Here is a 22,263-nt window from a genome sequence, read left to right on the forward strand (position 1 = left end):
AAATGAGGATTCAAGAGTTTTCGTGAATAAACTTTATTGTGAATATCTTTGGCTGAATCCCAATAAGTATGAAAGCTAGTGACACTCACCATAATAAGTTGCTGCTTTTGAAGAATAGATACTAATCAGTAATCAACTCTAACAGCGTTTATGCTGAGATTTAAGAATAATGCTTGAAGATACATATATTGTGAGAAGTGAAATGTTCATTTTTCCAAATTAAAAGAATAGTTGGTCGGACTCATCATAAACATGTAGTAGAGTTGTGTTCTCATCACTAAAACGTTTTTATTTATAATAATACAGTTTCAATATGTACAAGTTTACTATTTTAAAGATGATAGAACTTCGGTTCCAGAGGTTCTTTGAACTGTCGACCAAACCGATACCACTAAAATCAAATCCATTTCACGTTTGAAGAAAAACAAATCAAGCTCATATATGTAAAAGTGTAGCGTGCTCACAAAAGAAAAATGTCGCTAATAAGAAAAAAGCTCACAAGCGCTGATTTCAAAAAAATGCCCCCCCCCCCCCCGACTTACATCACAATGATCATCAGAACTTTGTGACGTTTTATCAAACAAATTATGCCACCCTTCCCCTTTTTTTCATATTGAAACATAAAATGTTTTTCCTTATCACCTCTTTTTCGGATGGTCAATCAAACCGTTTTTTATTGCGTATTCATGCCCCTCTTTTGACGTCTTTCTGTTTGCCCTCATGGAGTCTTCTCCTTTTTTGACCCTCTAGCACCTTCTGTTTTCATTCTGTTTGTGCAGAATGGTAGAGCTTCTGACAAAATTGAGTAAAGTCTCAGTGAAGGAACTCTTTCGAATTTCTTGTAAGTTATAATTTAACTAAATTATAATTGAGCTTCTCTAGTTTCAAAAAAAGTTTTCACGTTGTTTTCTTTTCAGTCTTTATGTGTTTAAAATTATACCTTGTCATCACTTCACCGTATTTTTGGAATTGCTCAAATTTAAAATAAAGTTGTTTCCTGATTTCCTAAAACTATTACTAGATAGAAAATCGCAACATGTCGTGGCAGTATATGTTTTTTTGTTTGAATACTGTTATCAGTAATTTTGATTGTTTACCTCCGTATGCCTGCCTGTGTTTCTTCCATGCTCTCTTTCTCGCGACTTTTTAATATCAATCAGTTAATTTACTGCATGTGACGTGTTTTAGTCCTGTGCGTCACACACATTCGCCTTGGAATAATGAATTGGGATGTAAGCAGATTACTGTAAATTTGAACCTTTGCAAAAATTTCGAGTTTGAAATGACTGATTTTAAGGATCATTTCCCATTCACAGCTCTGACTATTTTACACATATCGTACGAGTTGTAGTGTTTCTCTTTGTCCATCTATTTACACCTCAATTTCGCTTACGTCGTGGAGTAAAATTCAAAGCACGGCCTTTCTTTTCATATCACCTAACTAACTAGTAAAATAAATATAATAAGAATAAAAAGAGTATTACTTTTCTTCAAAACATGTCAGCGGAGAATTAACTTGACGTAATTTTCCAAAAATAATAATGATAAGCGCAACGTTTTCTAGTACAAAAGTTTTGCTATTTTCGCGACGTTACTCCTTTGTAGCCATTAGAAATCGACATAGTTACGATGATAACAATTTTGATATACAGTGCAAATAATTCAGGGAAGAAAACGGTGGTCATTATCATAATGTATGTGAAAAGAGCGTCCAGAGAGGCAAAACTGTTTCTTCTGACCAAACAGTGTTATCAGGGTATTGTTGGCTTTCTCCATTTGATTGTCTGCGTTTCTCTCACCCTTACTATTTTTCCGCGAATTTTGAATTTTAAATTGTTCATTGTTCTGTTATTGACGTTTTCTGGAATTATGAGTCATGAAAACAATTGAAAAATGATTTTTTTTAAACACTGAACTCTGTGAATAATACAAACTAACTATAAACATGTTCCATACAAACAATTTATTTTTTTCTCGTGGTATTTTCACCTTCAACTAATTTTGTTCTTTGAAACTTGACCTCCTGTGTGTTCAACCTGACACAGATAACTTGAGTTATGAAAAATGTTGTTAATTACTGTCTTTTGAGTTTTGAGCGGAAGACTTTAAAGGCGAAGTAGATTTTATTTATAATTCCGAATATTCTTCTTTAAAACTCACCTTAAATGTGAAACATTATCGCTGAACATTATTTAAATTGTTTATTTTCCTTGAACTGTGTTTTATAATTCTCTCCCCTCTCTCTCTCTCTTCAAGTTAACGTACACCAATCGTTTTCGTACACCTTATCGTTTCTTTCCCACAAATTTGCATTTGTGTACAAGTTTTAGGTGTATTCTTCCCAGTATATATATATATATATATATATATATATAAATATATACTATTCGAGTTATATGAACTTTTACTTTCAAAAAATGCTTTTATATTTGAATATGAGGTTTGATGCAAACTCCATCGTTGGTACTGATGTTCCCGTTCAAACTAGACGGTGATAAGCCGACGGTCATTTTGTTTTCTGCCGCTGTCCCTAGCACATTGACCAGTTTGTCGATTTCTACTTTTTCTTCACTTTTTTTGAAAACTAACTAGGGAAGGTCATCTAGTCCGTGTGGAGATAGAGGACGTGAGCTATATTATTGGAAAGCTGAGAAAACGCTGATTGCATATATACATTCAACTTTTCCTTTAATGGAGGGTGTAGTTATATTTTTTTAGCCATCACTAGGGTTATTCTTCCCTCACTCAAATCAATAATTTTGAAGAAAATTAACTTTTCGTCTGATCAAACCAAGCAAAATCTCCGCGATTCAAACTTTTGATTGAAAATTACTGAAAACAAGTACAAAATAGTGTCTGTATGATTATCTCTTTTGCTGACTCATTTTTTGTGTGTTGTTAAGTGAGTTCTCGGAGCTCAAATAAAGTAACTTGAATTAGTTTGTTGTTTTTAGAATTTTCTCACTTGTTGCAGGACCTCTATTTATCATATTTTTAATTTGACGGGCCGGGCGGAGAGAAAAAATCTGCCGACCCAACCCGACCCGTCCCGCCCCGCCCTAGTCGGCCTAAGTGAACAACTTTTTGAATTTTAACCGTGTTGTGAATTCCACCAATCCACAAATAGAAAAATAGCATAATAATTTTTCAACTTTTAATTATGTGAAGGAAACAATCCGAATCAGTAAAAGGAGCAAACCTCCATCTTTCTAACCCTTTTTTCAGAATCTACAATGTCATTTTACCCGGAGTACCCGTCTTCCACTGTCCCCGCGGATATCCTGGTGCTTCCTCGCTCTACCGCACAGCGGGGTCAGTCTGCGTCTCTTCACTCTCTCCATGGGGACGCGCGTACGCTGCCACCGGGACATTCAAATTAGTTGGGAAGGATTGCAGACCTTTTTTCTACCTATTTACTTTTTTCTTTTTTCTTCTCTTGTTAGTTTTAGTGTTTTCTTTTATTTAGTTACTTTGATTTAATTAATTTTTCAACATTTAATGTAAATGTCCCCCTCCGTCCCTGTAGCTTCAGTTTTTCTCTTTTTTTCCGTAATGTCCGCCTTTTTTTATAATTCTAACGTTACGCTTACAGGGTGAAGTCCCTACTGTAATCCCACTACAGACCGGTTGAAAATCAACACAACCCGTGAGAAATAGGGTGTTATCATGTATCTATCAGAGAAAACCTTTTTTTAATGTTTTGTATTTTTTATTTCCTTATGTTCAGCGTAACGGAGTATGATAACTCTTTATTTTTTGTATCAGCACACAACATACTGTTTGCGAAGAGGAAAAACACGCAATTACGTTACACGCATCGTATTCCCGCTCATCCTCCATGTTCAAAATAAACGGGGAGCGTGGCCCTTTTGCACAACACACAATTAGGTCCAACTTATCTCGAAGAACATTTATGATTCCTCTCCTTCTCTTTTTTAATGTAAATATTTGCAAGCGTTTTGATTCATTATGACACATAGTGATATCTTAACAATTTTGAATCGCTTGATCATTACACTCAACTTCTTTCTTAATATGTTCCTTTTTTCTCAAATTCATGCTGCAAGGACTATTTCAGTTGATCCCTCTTCTCAGCGATTCTTCGATTTCTCAAAGTGACCAGACATCCAGAGAAATGCCAGCCAAATCGTCGTAAGTTTTTAGAACACTATTTTGAACATGATGATTTTATAAATTATTTCAGCATTGCTTCAAAAGAAACGAACGCGAAAGTTGGAGTTCGGAAAAGCAGAAGGCTGGTAAGAAGAGTAACATTCATATTTCAAAATTTGGGAGGCTAGGTAGTAGCAACATGTGGACACACATATCCACAGAACTGTGGGAATTTGGTCGCATAAGCAGATAGTCGGACCGACAGACACACAGATTCATGAACAACAAGATGGTCATGAAAGAAATTAGAAGAAGGTTCAGTTCTAGTCACAGAAAAATGTTAGCAACTATTTGAGGGAACACAGTTTCGGTTATTTGCACATTCAAAACCTGCTACCTGCGAACTCTGACCAATGAATAGTATAGTTTCACTTGTACATATGTAGTTTTTCCCCATTGCTGATGAAGAGTCGTAATTTCTATTCTCAATAATATATTTTTCTTAATACAAACTCATGCTTTTTTTGCAATCCTTTCCCAAGTACTACAAACATGCATAAAAAAGTACGAAACTAAGACTTCATTTCTTTCATTATTATTTTCCACAAACATCACATTGTACAGACTGACGCATTCACTTGTGACGATGGCAACGATCTTCGTACAGATGAACAGAATTCTGAAGTGTCCGACAAGAAATATTTGACAAGTCGTGAACAAAGATTGTCTCATCGAAATTTTAACAAACCATCGGATAGACAGAAAAATAAAGATGAAGACGCGGAATCTGACAACACTGTCCACTTCGGATTTACGAATACTCAAAAAGTCGGAAAATATACAATCGAGAAACGGTTAGGAGGTGGAGACAATGCAGAGTGCTATGCAGCAAGGAAAAAATACGCACGTGCATCGGTCGCACTCAAGTTCATCAAGGTCAATAAGAAGAGTACCAAACTGATTGATAATGAGATGCAAATGCTTACTAAAGCACAAAAACATGATTTCGTCCAAGTGTTTTACGGTTCTTTCAAATATGAGAGATTCCATGTGATTGGTGAGTGAAATCATTTTCAGTATTACAATGAAAACTTTGTTTTATAGTTTTGCAACAGCTGCATTGTGATCTGCTGTCTCAGATCAAGAATGGCAAAACATTGTGTCGTCAGAACGTTGGTAAAGTTGCATATCAGACAATTCAAGGGTTGGAGTGGCTGGGAAGCAAGAACATGGTTCATCGTGATTTACATTGTGGAAACATCTTCTTGACAAAGAACGTGAGTTTACAATTAATACAACTATTCAGCAATAATTAAATGAATAATTTCAGTTCTCAAACATTGTGATTGGAGACTTCGGCTGCTCCGAAATGGAACGCCGGAATGATCTGAAGTTGAGGTTCAACGACTTAGACCATATCTCGCATCGGGTCAATAAAGGAGCTGAATATCGTTTGCTGGATGATATTGTGTCTGTGTTATTCCTCATGTTGACGCTTATTGGAGATAAGAACTTGTTCTCCGATGAGAACTTGCCTCGAATGGTGCAGAAAAAGGAACACCTGGTGAGTGATATTTTCAACTTTTTGTGCTGACTGGACCTAAATTCAAATCAACCAGATTTTGGAAATTATGTCAAGTTATTCGTGCTCTGTTTGACACATAAGAAAACGATAGTTATTGAACTCAATGTCAAGCACAATCTTCTTTTTTTCACTGTGTGCATGTAATACGACAGGCTAAACGCGTTAGTATAATATATTTCATAAATTGATTATTATTTGAAAACACCATATGTTTCATTTTTCAGTTCAACCACCCGGAGAATGTCCTCACCAAAGCCAGAAACGAGTTCATGATTCCTGTTATTATTGAAGTCCAGAGTCAACTTAACGGTAAACTTTCGTACTCATCTCTTATCGATGTGTTCCGTCATATCCCCGGATTCAGTCCTCTCAACAAATATGTCACTTCTTCTGCACCCGTCAAGCATCTTCGTTAAGTCCTTGTTCCCTCCTACCATTTCTACATGTTTAAGATTTTGTGATTTTATCTAGTTGTGTTTCGATACGTATCTCTTTATTTTTCTTAGGTTTTTTGAAGTTATTTTGGTATATTTTGATTTGAACCTTCTTGATATCCATGTTCTCTTCTGTTTAAATGTTTTTTTCTGCTTTCAAACCGGTCCCTCGTTGTTTTTCTTGTCAATTGACTGATCCAACCATTGCCTCTACCAATTTGATTTTTTAAACGTCTGCTTATAGTTTTTTAGAAATATGTTTGTTTTATTCTAAATAAATGTTTGTTTCCTAATTCATTCTTTGGCTTTATTAAAAACGATGCGATCAATTTCCATTAGTTGCACGGTATTGAGTTGAAACATTCACAAGTAATAATACTCAATTTGCAAATAGAACGCTTAAATTGAAATCAAGTAATTGGTATGAACTTGAAACTGAACTAATTCCATATGAGATAATTTTATTCGATGTCGCTTCCATTTCAGAAGGTATGAATTTTCTTCGAGTATATTTTGAGCTTTTTTTGAAAACGTGGTCCTTGAACACAAAAATTAAATTCGAATTCTAGCAGCACAAATAGCAGTTTAGCTATTTAAAAAATATTCAACTTAAAAATCTGCAAAAGTAACACCCTGAATCAGATGAAGGAGTTAACCTCCGTCTTTCTAACCCATTTTGAGAAATCGCTCATCTTCGTTTCCTCGGAGTCATCTCCGTTCATTCTGTTCTGTCGTCAGACGCCCAATTGTCTCTTACCTTTTCACCTGCGCGCCTGCGTTACCTGCGCTCTCTCTCTCTCTCTAGCACCGCGGCAGATTCAAATTTATTATCGTTTCGTACTTGCTTTTTCTATAGTTTTTACCTTTTTTACCTCCTTTTCTTTAGTTTTTTTGTTTTCTTTTATATAATTATGTTCCTCCGTTCCCTCCGTCACCTTTAAAAATAATTCTCCACTTTATCACTTTTCATTTTTCTTTTGCCTAAAAATAGCCCAAAACAAGTGGTTTGTAACAGTACCAAATGCCGGTACACCTTTTTATTCACTAATAAATCATTATTTAGCATATCTACCACTTGAAAAAAGGGTTTCACCAATAAACGTCAACAAACAGAATAAAATCATCAGTTTTGGCTTAAAAACGCATAAAATTTACGCATTTTTCTACGTTTCTCTCTCACTTACAATTCTTTCACTCTGTCCTCAGTTTGTTATCATCGGTCCTTCTATCAGAAGTAACCACCGCTCATTTTCGCATTTATTTTCATCTTCTTGCTCACTTTCAACCGTAAGCTCCGCCCACTTTCATCATTATACAAGTGATGGTGATTATTTAAGGGATAACACCTTTTTATACCCGCTACAAAATTTTTAATTATGCGTTGTGACAAACAGCTGATGCTTATCAGCCTCCCTGTAGTTAATCAAAGAAACTCAGTTCTGTAGAAAATCTTCGAACTTCCCATTGAACCAGAGTTCTTAAAGGAGGACTGAAGTAATACTTTTTTATTTCAGAGTATGATACTTCAGAAAATTCTGAGAAACTTTCATTTTAAAAAATCACTCTCAACGCTACAATTCCTGTTTTCCTGACACAAAAAAAGCCTTTGTGGAAGAGTTTTCCCACTCGAGTTTTTCCACCGTGTTGTCCTCTCGGACCAAATTATCACTCAATTCCTTTTTTTCAACTAATTTTTAGTGTGTTTTTTAGCGATAGAAAATAATATGTTTTATAGATTCATTTAGAAACACCAGAATTTTTTGGTGAAAGTATTCACAAATATCAATAATTACTTTCCATTAAGTGTGAGTGTGAGTGTGTGTGTGCGTGGGAATGAGGCCCAAGATCGAAAAACAGTGTTCCCTTCTCCCACCTGTCATTTTCTGTTGTTCCTCGCATAGTATTCTCGCTCACCCTCCTCATTCGGTGTAGTGGTCCAATGACCCTGCTGACTACTAGCCCGACACTATCTCTAAGAAAAATATTTCTGTCATTTTCTCGTTTTTCTTATGTATCCAATTTTGTTGCTCTTTATTTCTGTTTAACTAATTCACTTAAACTTTGTTTCAGTTTTGCTCGAATAGTTCGCTGTCTGCAACTGCATTATCTCTTCCGGATCATTTTCTTTTCTTCCGATCAACTACATTTACTCCCTGTACCAACTCTACAGTAATCAGGACAACAAAAAAATGCCAACTCAACAGCATCCCAATGAAAATGCGAGACCGGCATCTAACAATGTCAGAAACACAAGACAGGTAAGTGCAGTGACAGTGTTAAATTAGAATTCGGGAGTGAATACAAGACACCCATACAAATCTTCCATTTGAACACGCGGGTAGACATTTGCAAAAGTTAAATTTGGACAAACATACACCACACAGACTGAAAATGTAAATAGCGGATTCACGAATAGTTGTGTAGGCAGACAATCAGAACTTTAGAAGGTACTGGACAAATTTTTCGCCGTAATCAGTCAAAAATATCTTTCTTTGAGAGAGTGTAATGCTATCACAGATTCTACCATGAAGTAATGTTTTATTAGTCAAACATCAACAGTAAAACTCAGTTTTTGACGTGGTGAATTTTTTGTACAAGCACCCTAGAATATTACATAGGGACGAAGTAATTTCTCTCTCAAATAAGCCTCATTCATTAGAAAATCATGAGATTTTTGAGCTGTCCACCTAAAATGAATATAGCTATCTAGGGAGTGCCGGTACAAATACATTGTCAACTACAAAAATAGAGTTCTACTTTCGATAAGTTCAATTTATATAAATTGGTTTAATAGAACAATCAGTGGTACCATGACCCGGTCTTCAAGTTAATTGAAAAAGTAAAATATGTTATTTCTTTGGTCAGTAGTGTACGTCTGCAAGAACCTTTACTTTGTTTTATTTCAACTTGATCCCTGTGAGCATTAATGTCAAAATTGAGTCTGATGGTCAGGACGATGCACACGCACAGAACAACTTACGAACAGATGTTTAGACAAGTGAGCACGCATAAAGACATCGAGCTGAGAAAAATGAGCATAGTAACGACACGAAATATTGAGTGCTACATAAATTAATACACAATAAACTTGAAGAACGTTCATCCTAATAAATCATGTTTAAGGCTGAAAATGAGAACAACTCTGGTCCTTCCCACCGCAATACTGCCACTGGTCAACCACGAAAGAGAAACAACACTAGACAGCTGCAGCCGCTCCAGACCAAATCCAATGTGACCAACTCTCCGAGACCGAAACGTCGAAATCTGACTTTGGAAGCTTCTCAGGGCATAATAAGAATTGGAGGATCAGTGGGAGACTACAGAATCAAAGAGAAATTGGGAGAGGGCGAGAATGGTTTCTGCTACGTCGCAGAGTTAAAAGACAAAAGCGCAATTGTTGCACTCAAGTTCCAGGACAAGAAGGAAAACGGCGCGATGATTGAAAATGAACTTCGCTTTCTCAAAAAAGTGCAAGGAAACGACGCTATGATGAAATATATTGAAAATTTCACATATGGAAGTTACAACGTTATTGGTAGGTTTTAGTTGATCCATCGTTAGCTAAATGTTCCAATTTTCAGTGACAAATCTTCTCCATTGTGATCTAAAATCCCAGCTGGCTTATAATCGAAAGTTAAGTTCCCACAACACACTTCGAATAGGATATGAATTGTTCACTGCACTCGATTGGTTGAGAAAGAAAGGAGTTGTTCATCGTGATCTTCATAGTGGAAATGTCTTCTTTGACAAAAAGGTAAGTTCAAACAATGATTTGTTAAAAACAAGTGAACTATTGTTTTCAGTTTTCAAAAGCTGTTATCGGAGATTTCGGGTGCTCCGAAATGGAAAAACGAAACGAATTGGGATTGAAGTTTCATGACTTGAATCATATTTCACATAGAGTGAACGATGAAGAAGAGCATGGTTTTTTGGATGACGCTATTTCCATTCTATTTCTCATGTTGGAACTCTGTGGTAGTCGTTCTTTGTTTCAAGACGGAAACATTGAAAAAATGGTGAAGAAAAAGAAAAAGCTGGTGAGTTTGCTTGTTTTGTATGCTTTATAATGAACTTCATGCCAATTTGAATCAAAATTTGTTTAAAGTAACTAATAAAATAATGACTTCCAGTTCAAGAAACCAGCTGATGCTCTCATTAAAGAAACAAACAAATTCATGATTCCGATCGTATTTGAACTGCGCAGACAGTTCAACGAACCTCGTCCCACCCACACAAAACTTCTCACCGTCATTGTCAAGCAAACGGTTCCAGGGTTTGATCCAAAAAAGAAGTATGAGACCAACACAAGCCCCCCTCTTCATTTGGTATAAGTTTATATATATATATACTTTGTCGCGCTAAATATGTCATGCTCCTTTTTTCTCAATTTATTGTCTTCGGATGTATTTGTCTTCTTCTCATTGAAACCTACTATTTTGCATAATTGTTACAAATCACAATGTTATAAGTGATTCTTTGGTTTTTCATCTGTTCAATTTTTTAATTGTAGATCTCTCGTGGAACCTATTCTTTCTTTCAAAACTCTAAGTTTATAATTTATATTTGAAATTTAAAAATGAAGTAACTGCAAGAAATTGTCGCATAGCATGGGGAAAAGAAAAAATTGGTTTTTTCGAGCAGCCGTAACATTTTATATGTACCACCCGTTTTCAAATTGGTTCTAGACACTTTTCTGCCCAACAAACGCATGGTCGAGCACTATACCATCATTGGGAAAAAATAATGGATTTATTACTGTAACCACGTAAAAAATACAATGAATGGGCAAAGATAATCGCGCTCTGGATGTTCCCAAACCTAAAAAACTGGTTAGAAATTTATGTATTTTTTCATGAGAATAAGGAACTTATAAAAAATACAAAGAAGACTTGGACGTCCGTCACAACACGATTTCATGTAAAAAAATCAAGAGTGAGATAGACCAAAAGGCAATGAAGGTAAATAAATGGACTAAAACAGCGACGAGCAATGTTACGGGAATAAAAATAAAATCGGAAAATCGGAACTAAGCAAGTGTGTGGGGCGTGCGAGTGGACGAAAGAATTCACATTTTTGGTGATTCCATTCCAGTACGGAACAGTACAACACAACACACGCATGGCCTGGCTGTACAATCATTAGTAATGAATTTTTTTCAGTGAGTGGACGAAGATTAGCGCGCTGCGAATGTTCCAAAACCTGAAAAGTGGTTGTTATGCATCTGGGACTCATTACACTGGTCGTGTGATGGAAACTTCTCAAAAATGGACAGGAAAATAATTGCAGACTTTCAAGTTTCTAGTCTATAAACTTTCAAAGTTGTGACTTCGAGTCGAGAAAATATAGCAAAACAACGTTTTGAGTATGATATGACCACGCATGTTAACGTGTTGTTGCAAAGGTACCCAACACCAAACAGTCGTCATGCGTTTGAACACGTCTTTTCTATTCAACGTACTTTTTCAGCCATGTTTTCTCCAACTACTAGGTTTTTGCTCAATTCTACCGTCATTTAAATGAACAAAATTTGATAAGAAAACTAACATCAAAAAAAGTTAGTGTCATGTTCAATGAAACTCGAATTAAGGCTCAAGTTTGTTTCTTTGTGTTCTCAGTACAAGGCTAATAAAAAATGTTAAATATAGTGGAAAATGCAATTGGTCAGGAAAGTAAGTTTGACAAACAGAAAAATCTTGCTGTGGCTATGGTTTCTCGGTATTCCTTTTATAGCAAAAAAATATGTTGTAAAAACTGTAATAGAAGCGTCACTTTATTAGAGGCGCACATCCAATATGTTTGAAATATTTTTCTGCTTTTCAATCATTCTTTTCTTCGTGAAAAAAACAAAAACAAAACTTTTTTTTTCGTTCAGAGTAAAGTAAAATTTGGGGATTTCGTGTAATTGTGATAGAGAAAATGGTAGTAGGGTTGAAAATGGATGACTTAAAAATTAAAAAAAAATGAACAGGTTCAAAAATACAGGCGCACCTGCAAACAAAATTTGAAAAATAGAGGCGCATGCGCCTCTATTTTAGTTTTTACGGTACATCAAATTCAATCCAAACATTTGTACATATCCCAGTATTAACCTCAATATTAAAAAATGTGATTCATCGGCATCACATTTTCCTGTTTGGTCATATTTCAACGTTTCTTCCGTCCACAATTTCTTTACCATCATCTTACATTGTCTTACAGGGTTTCCCACGCTCCCGTCAAAGTGTTCAATGCCATTGTTGCTCACTTTAGATTCCCTTTGGGACTTCTGTGGGCTAACCTTCAAACTACCCTACCTTAATTGTCTATTACTTTTAGAGTTTATCGAATTAATCTAGCAATGCCCATCTGTCACCGAAATTAAGCTCGTCAAACAACTTTGTTGTCTGTTTACCTCATCGCAACACAAAAACTCTCTGCATTATCCTCGGTTCACGACACTAAACATAAAAAAAGGACTCTTAACTAACAGAAAGTTATTCTGTTTTTATTCTATTCTTACTTCAGTCAGCATTAATAAACCGACAACTTTTGTTCATCCGTTCTGTTTTGAGGATCAAAGTTCACCTTTATCATGTCTGTCACAAACACGAAACAAAATTAACGTCTCAATAGGCTTCCCATTGAATATTTATAACCTTCCAGTTTTATTTTTTTGTTTCACCAGTAATATGTGTATTGTAAATTTTTACTCTCCACGTGGGTCTAATCTTCATATTCTTCTCATTTTATTCCTCCCTTCTGATTTCTTCTCAGTATTTACTTCTATCTCCCCATCGTAAAATTATTTAATGTAGCCTTTACCTACAATCTCATTTCCTGTTTTACACATCATAATAAATAGAAAAAATTCTGAACAGAATCCAGCTCTCTGTTTGGCCTCTTACCTATTTTATTATTTTACAGATTTCAATAATTTTTTGCAGAATTGCTTTCCTTTTTGCCATCATTCTTCCGATGTTTCAAACTTTTCTCTTATTTGTTTACTTTTTCTTCGTTTTTCTAGATACAAAAATCTGAATGACAGGACATAACTACTTTTTTTTCTGTCTCTATGAAGTTTCTCGTCAGTCAGAAAAATAAAGAAGAAGAGGAAAGTTTAGGTGTGAGCAAACTCCCGACGGCAGTGAAACTCATATTTCTCTCAATCAACACCTATCTCTCCCCTCTTCCTACTAGCGCTCCTTCTCTGCTCACTCTGCGTCTCCTTCTTTCTCGGCCGCCGCGCCGCTCTCCCTCTTGACTCTTGTTGTCTCTCCCCCTTTCTTATACGCGCGCGCCTTCTCCTCAAATATCTGGCCGCGTGGCGCAATGGATAACGCGTCTGCCTACGGAGCAGAAGATTGTAGGTTCGAATCCTGCCGTGGTCGAAATCTTTTTTAGTTTTTTAATTTCGATCCAGAATTGTCTGAATTGTATTTTTTATTGAAAACGGAAAACAATTGCAGTTGAAAATGTGTGTAGATGAAAAGCAATTTTTTTCAGGAAAAATTTTTAAAATTTAAATATCTGATTTTCAAAAGAATTGACATTGAAACGATATTGAATTGAGCGAAGGATTGCATATGAGATCATGGTTTATGTTTGACAATGTCGGATGGTAGAACAGATGGTACATGACTCGTTGGTGCAAGAAGTCCAGTGTTTGAGAATCACACGAGACGAGTTGCAGTATTGGGCTGAAAGAAAAATATCTTTTTGACAAACATAACTTGAAAAAAGTTAGAATAACACATCTTTTCTAAGAAATAAGGCTCTTGGAATAAGGGTTTTAGTTTTTTTTTTAATGGTAAATTGAAAACTTTGAAGGTGTTTTGTGGTGTTCATTGATGGTCTCATAATACAATTTTTAAATTAATTTGTAGACCATAAATTGAGCTGTTTCTTCTTAGTTTATAACTATTTTGTACGAGAAACACTCAGCTTGTTAAAGCATGGTGAATTGAATCCTGACTGTTCTGAGCTGACTGCACAACAATAAAACTTGTGAGATGCGGTTAGTTGTAGTTTGTCGCACATGTTTTCCAAATATTTTATTATCAAACTAAATCACCAGCTGTAACAATTCTTGGAATTGTAAGTTAAAACCGTTTTACGAACACTCCGATCACCCAAATCATTATATTTGAATTGGTTTAGCTTGTTACTTTTGTATAGATTTGATCATATCTACCTGAGCACAAGGGTCCAGCTCGACAAGTTTTCATGTGTCCAAGAATGTGCTTGAAGTTCTGGCAGTGTGGCAGATCGCATGGCGGGCCAATTGGATTTTGTCCAGTCGCGGTACCAGTCTGAAAAAAAGCATATCTCCCAATTGACACGAAAGCATATCTCCCAGGATGACACTTATAGGCTCCCAGTTTATTTGAACGTACTAGTGTTGAAGAGAAGAGACTTAAAACCTTACAATACTAAACTTAATACTCACTGTACTTTTCTTCATGCAGGCATTAGCATGGATCAGAAAAACCAACTGTTGCTGGACCAATTTTTTTGTCTCTGGAGATAACGCAGACGGATTAGCCAAGGACAGCATACCTAAAAGTAGAAATTGAAACTCCGATACAACAAAAGTTCTGAAAAATATAAGAGAAGGGCTCAACCTGGTTCAGATTATTCAATTGTGAAAATAAAAGACAAAAGGAATAAATGGAAAAAATATTGTTTCCTTCGTTTCATTTCCTTTTCCCATCTATCAATCTCTGTGCCTCCTCGAGCTCTCATGTTATTTTCTAAGAAAAATTTTGGGTTTATCGAGAAAGATGGTAGGGAATGACTTTTTGGATTGATTGACATTTTTTAATTAAAAATATGGAAATTCTAAATCTGAAATTTCGGACGAATCATTCATACTTACAACGAGATTTCGCCGAATTTTGAGCTGAGAACTTGCCAATGACCTGTCTCAAACATATCGTTACAGCTGAAAATTTTTAAGAAAATGGATTGACGCTGTTGAACATGTCCGAAACTTTGATCAAATATCATACATTTTAAAAGTACTATTTGAACAGTAATAATCGAAATAAATCTTTCAATATTTATTACTTTCAGACGAAAACGTGGATTTTTTCAAATCTATTTTTCTTGTGAATTTCTACATTGAAAATATTAGGAAGCACTGACAAATGTGGTTTCAGATTCGACTTACAGTCCCGTCAAATGGTTGGAAACTTTTGCTATTTACAGTAAAACTTGACGTTTTTCAAAAACATGTCAGAGTGTGATTTGTCATCTCGACTTGTGTATGAGTAATAGATTCATCCTAGTGCTTCAATCTTACTGTTAAAAACGTTATTGCACGGGGACTCAGAAAAAATTTACAGATCATCAAAATGAACAACTCTGAAAATTTCACTTGTTTGTGTGTTTGTGCAGAACTTGGTTGAGAAAGTGGCAATATCTTAAATAAAATGTAGTTATTCCGGGATTTCCTGTCTAGAAAAGTTTTTAACTACGTAAACAAAGCTCAGGAATTAAACCATAACTACCTTAAAAATCTAAACTAATTTTCAATCTTTTGAGTACTGTATATGTTTCAGGAAAACTATAAGAAATGAACAATGAGTTGATGCCTGACAAATTATCAGAAACTGAAAATAGTTTGATGTGCATGCTTTTGGAATACGGCGAAACGTTGCAAAATTTATATTTTATGCAGACGAATGTTTTCACCAATTGTACAACTCTCTGATGATATTGATGATATCAAAAATGTATTGGATTTAGAGAAATGTCTTATTCAGAAAAGTGCAATTCGAAAATGGTGGGAGAATTTTACTCTCAACTAATTTAAAAATTGACAATTTTGCATAATCTCAAACTTTGAGTTGAGATTGAAATTATGAAATGAGAACGCAAATAAAATAAAAATTGACAGAGGCCGTTCATCTGTCGGTCTTTATCATTTCACGTAAAAGGAAACGAACATACAACAAACCATCATTACGGAACAGTCAAAATCAAAAAAAAAGTTTGTCAAAAATTTAATGCGTGGGAGAGGAAGGCATAACAATTCAGAAAATAGATGATGATTTACCACTCACTCTGATTGAATCCTTTTCTATTTTTTAGTTCGACAGAAATGTTTTGATTTATCATCCTGATTTTCTTTGTCGGAAGTCAAAAAACTGATATTCTTTCTGAAAAATAGAAATGATTCGGAAATATACTTTTTGAATTGAATGAGATTTCTGTACAAAAAGCTGAATAACTGGAAATAACGAACCCTGCCAGTTTAAAGGAAACATGTTCTTAAAAAATTGGAAGGGTAAACAGTACATAATTATATTACCTAACACCTGCCCCACACTCTTTCTTTCAATTCACTAGATAGTTTTGGATTTTTCCAGCATCATATGGCAAAAATAAGGACAAAAGCATTTTGACCCAGAAATTTTGTGTCCTTCTGACAAGATGAAGTACTTTTCTATTCCATTTTTTGTCGACCACAATATTTATGGTTTTCACATCCATTTCGCTTTTTCCTAGATTTCGTATCTCTTTTTGACTCGTTGCTAGGCTCCAAGAGGTCCCATAAATTCAATTTTTTTGAAATCGTGTTTTCTTTCTCCTCGAATTTATAAACACGCTCTCTCTTTTTTGTTTACGCGAGGGACTCCTGATCTTTTACGTTGTTTGTGTGTTATGCACTTTGCTGCTGGGAGCGCGCCTCACATCTTTTTATTTCCGACTTGGGTAGCTGACAACATATGACCGCATGGCGCAATGGATAACGCGTCTGCGGAGCAAAAGACTGTAGGTTCGAATCCTGCCGTGGTCGAAATCTTTTTGCTTTCACAACTTAGCTTGGAATTACTTACATTTGAACAGGCAAAGACAACCTGGATTTAGTTATGAATATGCACAATTTTTGATGTGGAAAATGAAAATTACTTCTTCATAAATTAGCTGATACTCTCAATTTTCAGAATTACCAGAATACAACAAAAAACAAATGTAAAGTTTTATGTGTTTAGTATAAATTAAATACCGAACGAAAATGCATCCCGGTGTTACTTCAACCAGTGGTATGAGGTGGAGAGACAAATTTTGAAACATTTATATGTGATGTCTTTCTGGCGAGCAGATTGAAGGGTTGGCGCATTCAGCAAAGCTAGTTGAAACAGTGCGGTATAACGTTTTCCTCAATTTGGGTTTCGATTCGATACTTCTGGATCGACGAGTACTGGGGTTGGGAGCGAAAACGTTTGAGCTCGAACTAATACAAAGTTTTCATTTGTGCATTGTTCTTCAAATCGTTTCAGTCGGGCACGATTCTTCTTGGGGACATGATTGAGAATGTTTGCACGGACTTTGCGTCGACTGATATCAATGGAATTACTCTCATTTTATTCCATTCCATTCCAATCCAACTCTTTGTCAATCTGAATATATGTTACTCAGTTATTTGTTCACAAAGCATATTGTCCGGTTTTGTACCGGTTTTAAATAATTCTCTTTTCTTTTTCCTATGGAAAAAGAATTATTACATCTCGATTAATCCAGCTTATTGCACTCCGAACACGTCAACTATTCTATGGCGCGCTTTGCGTGCTGGCGCACTAGCGGTGCACGTCATCTCGGGCGCGAAGCACGGAAATTCAGTTAGTTTTTGTTTAGTCTGAGAGCACACCGGTCGGTGTGTCGTTATCTCAGTTGTTTTATTTTTGTTTTCCTCACTCTTGGGTCGTTTGGACCAATTTTATTGTCTTCTGATTGTTTTGTGGTTCGTAATAAAAGATTTATTACGAGAAACCGTGTTTGTATCTCTTTCATATTTAACTATATCAAACTTACGTGTTTTTTCAATAATGCACGTTTGTTGTCCAAGATAGTTTTGAGGTAGGAGACAACGGAAAAAAAAAACAAGGGCAAGTTCGATTGGAGTGGAATGTTATTCACTTTTCTCATCACAACTCCTTTTTCGTCAAAACTGCAAGCTTCCAACATTTTCCCGCTATTCTGAAGACAGTTGAAGTATTTTCCGAGAAATGTTGTCACCATCAATAAAACACGCTGACGACGATACTCGATCTTTTCGCCCATTGGATACAAGAACAAAACGACGCATGGAGACTCCGATGAACTGCTTCCAATATTATTATTCACAATTGCTCCTTTTGGATTTCTTATGACAATTAGCATGAAGTGGCGAAGGTTGAAATACGGACTGATCCACATATACTTCTCAAAATAGTTGGTCTTACGGAACGTCTTTCTTGATCCAAAATCGTTGCCACACTTTTGTTTTATCAGTGAAGTAGTATTAGACAGTTTTTCTGTTGTTCTTCTAAAGTTTTGTTTCCAATTGAATCAAACAGGAAATCGAGCATCAGAATTCTGTGTGATCTGTAAAAAAACAATTCATAACTTCTGAAACGTTTTCTTCGTGGTCTTATTGTCTCTAGATCAAGAAAAAACTCACTCTTCAACCTTTTCTATGAACTTGCGGAAAATTTGATCATCGATCCTGAAAATCAGCTGGGATGAGAATATCTTGCCAAAGTGCAGTCTGCGGTAGAACTCCCGGAAATATTTTTTCAAAAAGAGTCATGTCACCTGGTTGTGGTTTAATTGTATCTTGACTTGCAAGTGTAGCACTACTTGTAAATTGCACTCTGAAACAATTACGACGAATGTGGACGCCCTGTATAAAATTAGAGACATCAGGATCCAAAACATGTACGTTTTTCATAAAATTGCACACAAATTTCAACATATTGAATAAAAAATAAAACATCTTCCACAGTTGGAAATATTTTATACATTTGCCGTAGTTACCAGTGATTCTTCATACCGTACGTTTTTTTTGAGAATCTAGGTTGCGTCTGTTGCGTCTGTCACAGATGTCGTAGTTGTCGCTGTCGAATTAATATTGAAATATTGTTCGACAAATAAAACCTCAGGTTATTACAAAAATTGGGATGATTCTGTTATAACCCCCCGGAAAACTTCGTTAAACCCCCCCTGGCATAAATGTTGGAAAACCCCCCCCACAAACGCTTGATCAGAGTGGTGAAGGAGCATATCAGTGTTTATCCTTTAAAGGGAGGTGTGGGGGGCTCTATCAGTTGTTTGTTTAGGCTGATCAAGATTTTCGAAATTATTAGTTTTTCGGGATTTTTTCGACTATTTGCCTATTTTTAGACTATTTCTTCATATTTTATCGACTTTTTAATTACGATTCCGCTTTGTAGAGGTCGCGTCTATTTTTACACTCGAAATTTTGACAAAAATTTGAGATAATTTCTGTTATGACGTCCAAATAAGGCTTTGAAGCATATTTAGCAGCGAAGTGTTTTTTTAACCAGATTTTGAATTCTCATTATTTGAATATAGGCCCCCACCATTTGAAAATAACCCCCCACCGTTTGAATATAGGCCCCCACCATTTGAATATAGGCCCCCACCATTTGAATATACACTCCCGCCATGTGAGGGACCACTTTTCACCATTCTCTTAGGCTTAGGTTTCTTAGAAATCCGGAAAACCATTTGAATATACACCCCCACCATTTGAATAAGGTCCCCCACCATTTGAATATAAGCCCCCACCATTCCAATATGCACCCCCGTACATTTGAATATAACCCCCCAGTGGGGAGTTATGCCAGCATAGGGGTTTGGGGGTTCATAATAGAATATCGTGGGGCGGGGTTATAATCAAAAATTTCCAGATATGCGAATAAAGCCCCCCAAATCAACGGTGGGGGGAACTAACAGATTCGAACATGTCCCCCCACCGAACGGTTCTGTTTAAGCCCCCACCGTTTGGACCCCCACTTTTGCACGGCGGTGGGGGGGGGGGGGGGGGGTTCCCAACATGGGGGGGGGGGGGTGGCATAACAGGGTGGGGGGGGGGGGGTATAACAGAATTTTCCCCAAAAATTCAAACAAAAAAAAGATAAATTCGAAAAAAAATCTCGTCCGCTGTTAAAAACACTATAGACTTCTTATTACCATGTCTATCACTTAATTTTATTTAGTGCTTACTAATTTGAAAATGTGTGTAGCTTAACCAGAGACTAGAATGTTATTTTTGAGAGAGACAGAGACTCCCCGAGGACCTCAAGTGACAATGCGCTGGTAATCACAACACGTCGGTGACTGACGTAAACGTGAAAAGGCATAAATCTATTTCTGTAACTTGATTAGACACAAGACTAACTTATAGTTCATCAGAATTCTAATTAAGAGATCTGATTAACTTCAAAGATAAGTCTTTTTCGAACAAACAAGAGTTAAGCGGAATGCGGTTTTTGAAATGTCGGAAAGCGGAAGGCTGAAAGCGGAATAAAACATTATTGAGGGAAGGCGGAATAGAAATTTTCAAAACGATTCTGGCCTGATTTTTTTTTGAAAAACCAATAAATATAAGTGAATTTCTGTTAGATTTGTTTTATTTATTAGATGTTTGAAATTTATTGGATTGATTGAACCGACTCAAGTAGTTAACAACTGAGAAGTGAATGATTATGATATTGCAAACATGTCATCTGAAGTAAATAGGCAGACTATCAAACATATGTAGATAATAAACGTCATAACAGACACGTATTCTTCCAGTGTAAAACGCCGAAGATTCTAACTTTTCAACTTATATCTAATTAAAAGAGGAACTCGCCATTTTGCATTTCAAATAAAATTGTTGATTTGAGGGGAGACACTGGGTTTGACTTGATTTGGAGGCATCGTAGTATTCTGATTGTTCGGAGGACGTGAAGACAATCCGAGAAAAAATGAAACAACCGGTGTCGACAAAGTATACTGAAATTATTGTTTTAAAAAATAATTTTTCTAGTCAAAAAACGCGTACAATGTCTGTACAAATGAGTAAAATGGAGATGTTATAATTGCCAAAAAATGATGATCTGTCATGTATATATTTAGCGTAAACAGCACTCCATAAAACTATCGGAATATACAATCCCGCATTCCAAATTGCAGATTTAGCCATCTTGTTTTTGAGTTTACGAGTTTGTTCGCTTGTATCTGAATAAAATTATCATGAATTTTCATTAATGTTCTTTTGATTAACTTACTTTGTATTTGGACTTTTAACGCAATTAACAGACAAACTGTGGAAATGATAGTGACCACCATATACACGTCAGACAAAATGAAGACCCAATTCTTTGTGAAATCCAAAGCAGCAATGTTTGTTTCTTCAACCAGCTTTCCATTTTCTACACGCACTATTTGAACAGTTTCTTGAAACACTAATAAATACGCACTAACACATCCACAGTAGAAAGAAAGCATCATGAATGCGCCAACGCATATCCACATGTACTGTAATTTAGGTTGAAGTAGGGATATGTTCAGACCGGTGTAATTTTAAAGCATTTAGAATGTTTAGAACAACAAGACTTCTAAATCAAAATGTTTCTTTTTAGACTTGAACTTACCTTTTCCGGGTTGAGGTACCAAATAACTGTTATAATTCTTTGAATAACCAACAAAACAGATATACTCCATTGGACGTGAAAATAAAATAAGCATAATTGTTTGGAACACTGAAGAGCATATGGAAAATGTTGAAATAGTTTCAATAAAAATCCTCCATACGTGGATTCCTCTGCTCGTAGACCCGTCAGAGTGTTAAACCATACCAATATATTCTGAAGTTTTACAATGTAATACAATAACCCTTAGAAACTTACTGTTGCGAGATGGAGAAAATTGAGGAATGGGGCAAATCTACTGCAGATATTACGTGATAGTTCCTTTGAAGCTTGCCAAAGATTGACGATCATCCTGCCGCAGAGAACTGCACCAAGAAGAAATAGAACTAAATGGAAGATCATTTTACACATGTTGTGTTCAACATCTTCAAGAGGGATTGTGGTGAAGGTTACTGTAGACATTGCTTCTATAAATAACATTCGGAAAAATGAGATGATTATATAGAATTAATTGAAAGTTCGATAATTGCAAAAATAGATATGAAAACAAAACAGTATGAGTATGGACACCTGTATAAAATAAGAAAGATGGGTATCTTAATAAAAATGCGACGGGGTTTGCTACTTCCTTCTTCCGAAATCACGCCTCTTTTGAGTTCCTAACATCATACATTTGATGACTTTTAAATCATTCTTTCTAACTTCGTCACATTAAAAAAGCATTCCG

At 35.7% G+C, this 22,263-nt stretch overlaps 5 protein-coding genes across 5 annotated transcripts; 2 read left to right on the plus strand and 3 right to left on the minus strand.

The window, feature by feature from the left end:
• Positions 1-4,057: 4,057 nt before the first annotated feature.
• On the plus strand, positions 4,058-6,114 carry GCK72_023047 (uncharacterized protein; the record flags this gene model as incomplete). The annotated part of the gene is made up of 6 exons (XM_003095794.2): positions 4,058-4,152; positions 4,205-4,259; positions 4,738-5,170; positions 5,218-5,390; positions 5,444-5,677; positions 5,923-6,114. The coding sequence occupies 6 exons, from the start codon at positions 4,058-4,060 to the stop codon at positions 6,112-6,114; spliced, it is 1,182 nt and encodes a 393-aa protein (XP_003095842.2).
• Positions 6,115-8,321: 2,207 nt separating this feature from the next.
• GCK72_023048 (uncharacterized protein) lies at positions 8,322-10,463 on the plus strand (the record flags this gene model as incomplete). The annotated part of the gene is made up of 5 exons (XM_003095813.2): positions 8,322-8,390; positions 9,256-9,667; positions 9,714-9,886; positions 9,936-10,169; positions 10,263-10,463. The coding sequence occupies 5 exons, from the start codon at positions 8,322-8,324 to the stop codon at positions 10,461-10,463; spliced, it is 1,089 nt and encodes a 362-aa protein (XP_003095861.2).
• Positions 10,464-13,707: 3,244 nt separating this feature from the next.
• Positions 13,708-14,665, minus strand: GCK72_023049 (uncharacterized protein; the record flags this gene model as incomplete). The annotated part of the gene is made up of 3 exons (XM_003095834.2): positions 13,708-13,808; positions 14,303-14,420; positions 14,558-14,665. The coding sequence occupies 3 exons, from the start codon at positions 14,663-14,665 to the stop codon at positions 13,708-13,710; spliced, it is 327 nt and encodes a 108-aa protein (XP_003095882.2).
• A 3,248-nt stretch (positions 14,666-17,913) lies between these two features.
• Positions 17,914-18,312, minus strand: GCK72_023050 (uncharacterized protein; the record flags this gene model as incomplete). The annotated part of the gene is made up of 1 exon (XM_053735202.1): positions 17,914-18,312. One exon carries the CDS (start codon positions 18,310-18,312, stop codon positions 17,914-17,916), a length of 399 nt encoding a protein of 132 aa, XP_053578768.1.
• Positions 18,313-20,766: 2,454 nt separating this feature from the next.
• Positions 20,767-21,998, minus strand: GCK72_023051 (uncharacterized protein; the record flags this gene model as incomplete). The annotated part of the gene is made up of 5 exons (XM_003095836.2): positions 20,767-20,898; positions 20,948-21,123; positions 21,174-21,423; positions 21,540-21,752; positions 21,795-21,998. The coding sequence occupies 5 exons, from the start codon at positions 21,996-21,998 to the stop codon at positions 20,767-20,769; spliced, it is 975 nt and encodes a 324-aa protein (XP_003095884.2).
• Positions 21,999-22,263: the final 265 nt, after the last annotated feature.

Source organism: Caenorhabditis remanei, chromosome X, assembly GCF_010183535.1.
Source record: "Caenorhabditis remanei strain PX506 chromosome X, whole genome shotgun sequence".
In the NCBI taxonomy this organism is placed as follows: Eukaryota; Metazoa; Nematoda; class Chromadorea; order Rhabditida; family Rhabditidae; genus Caenorhabditis; species Caenorhabditis remanei.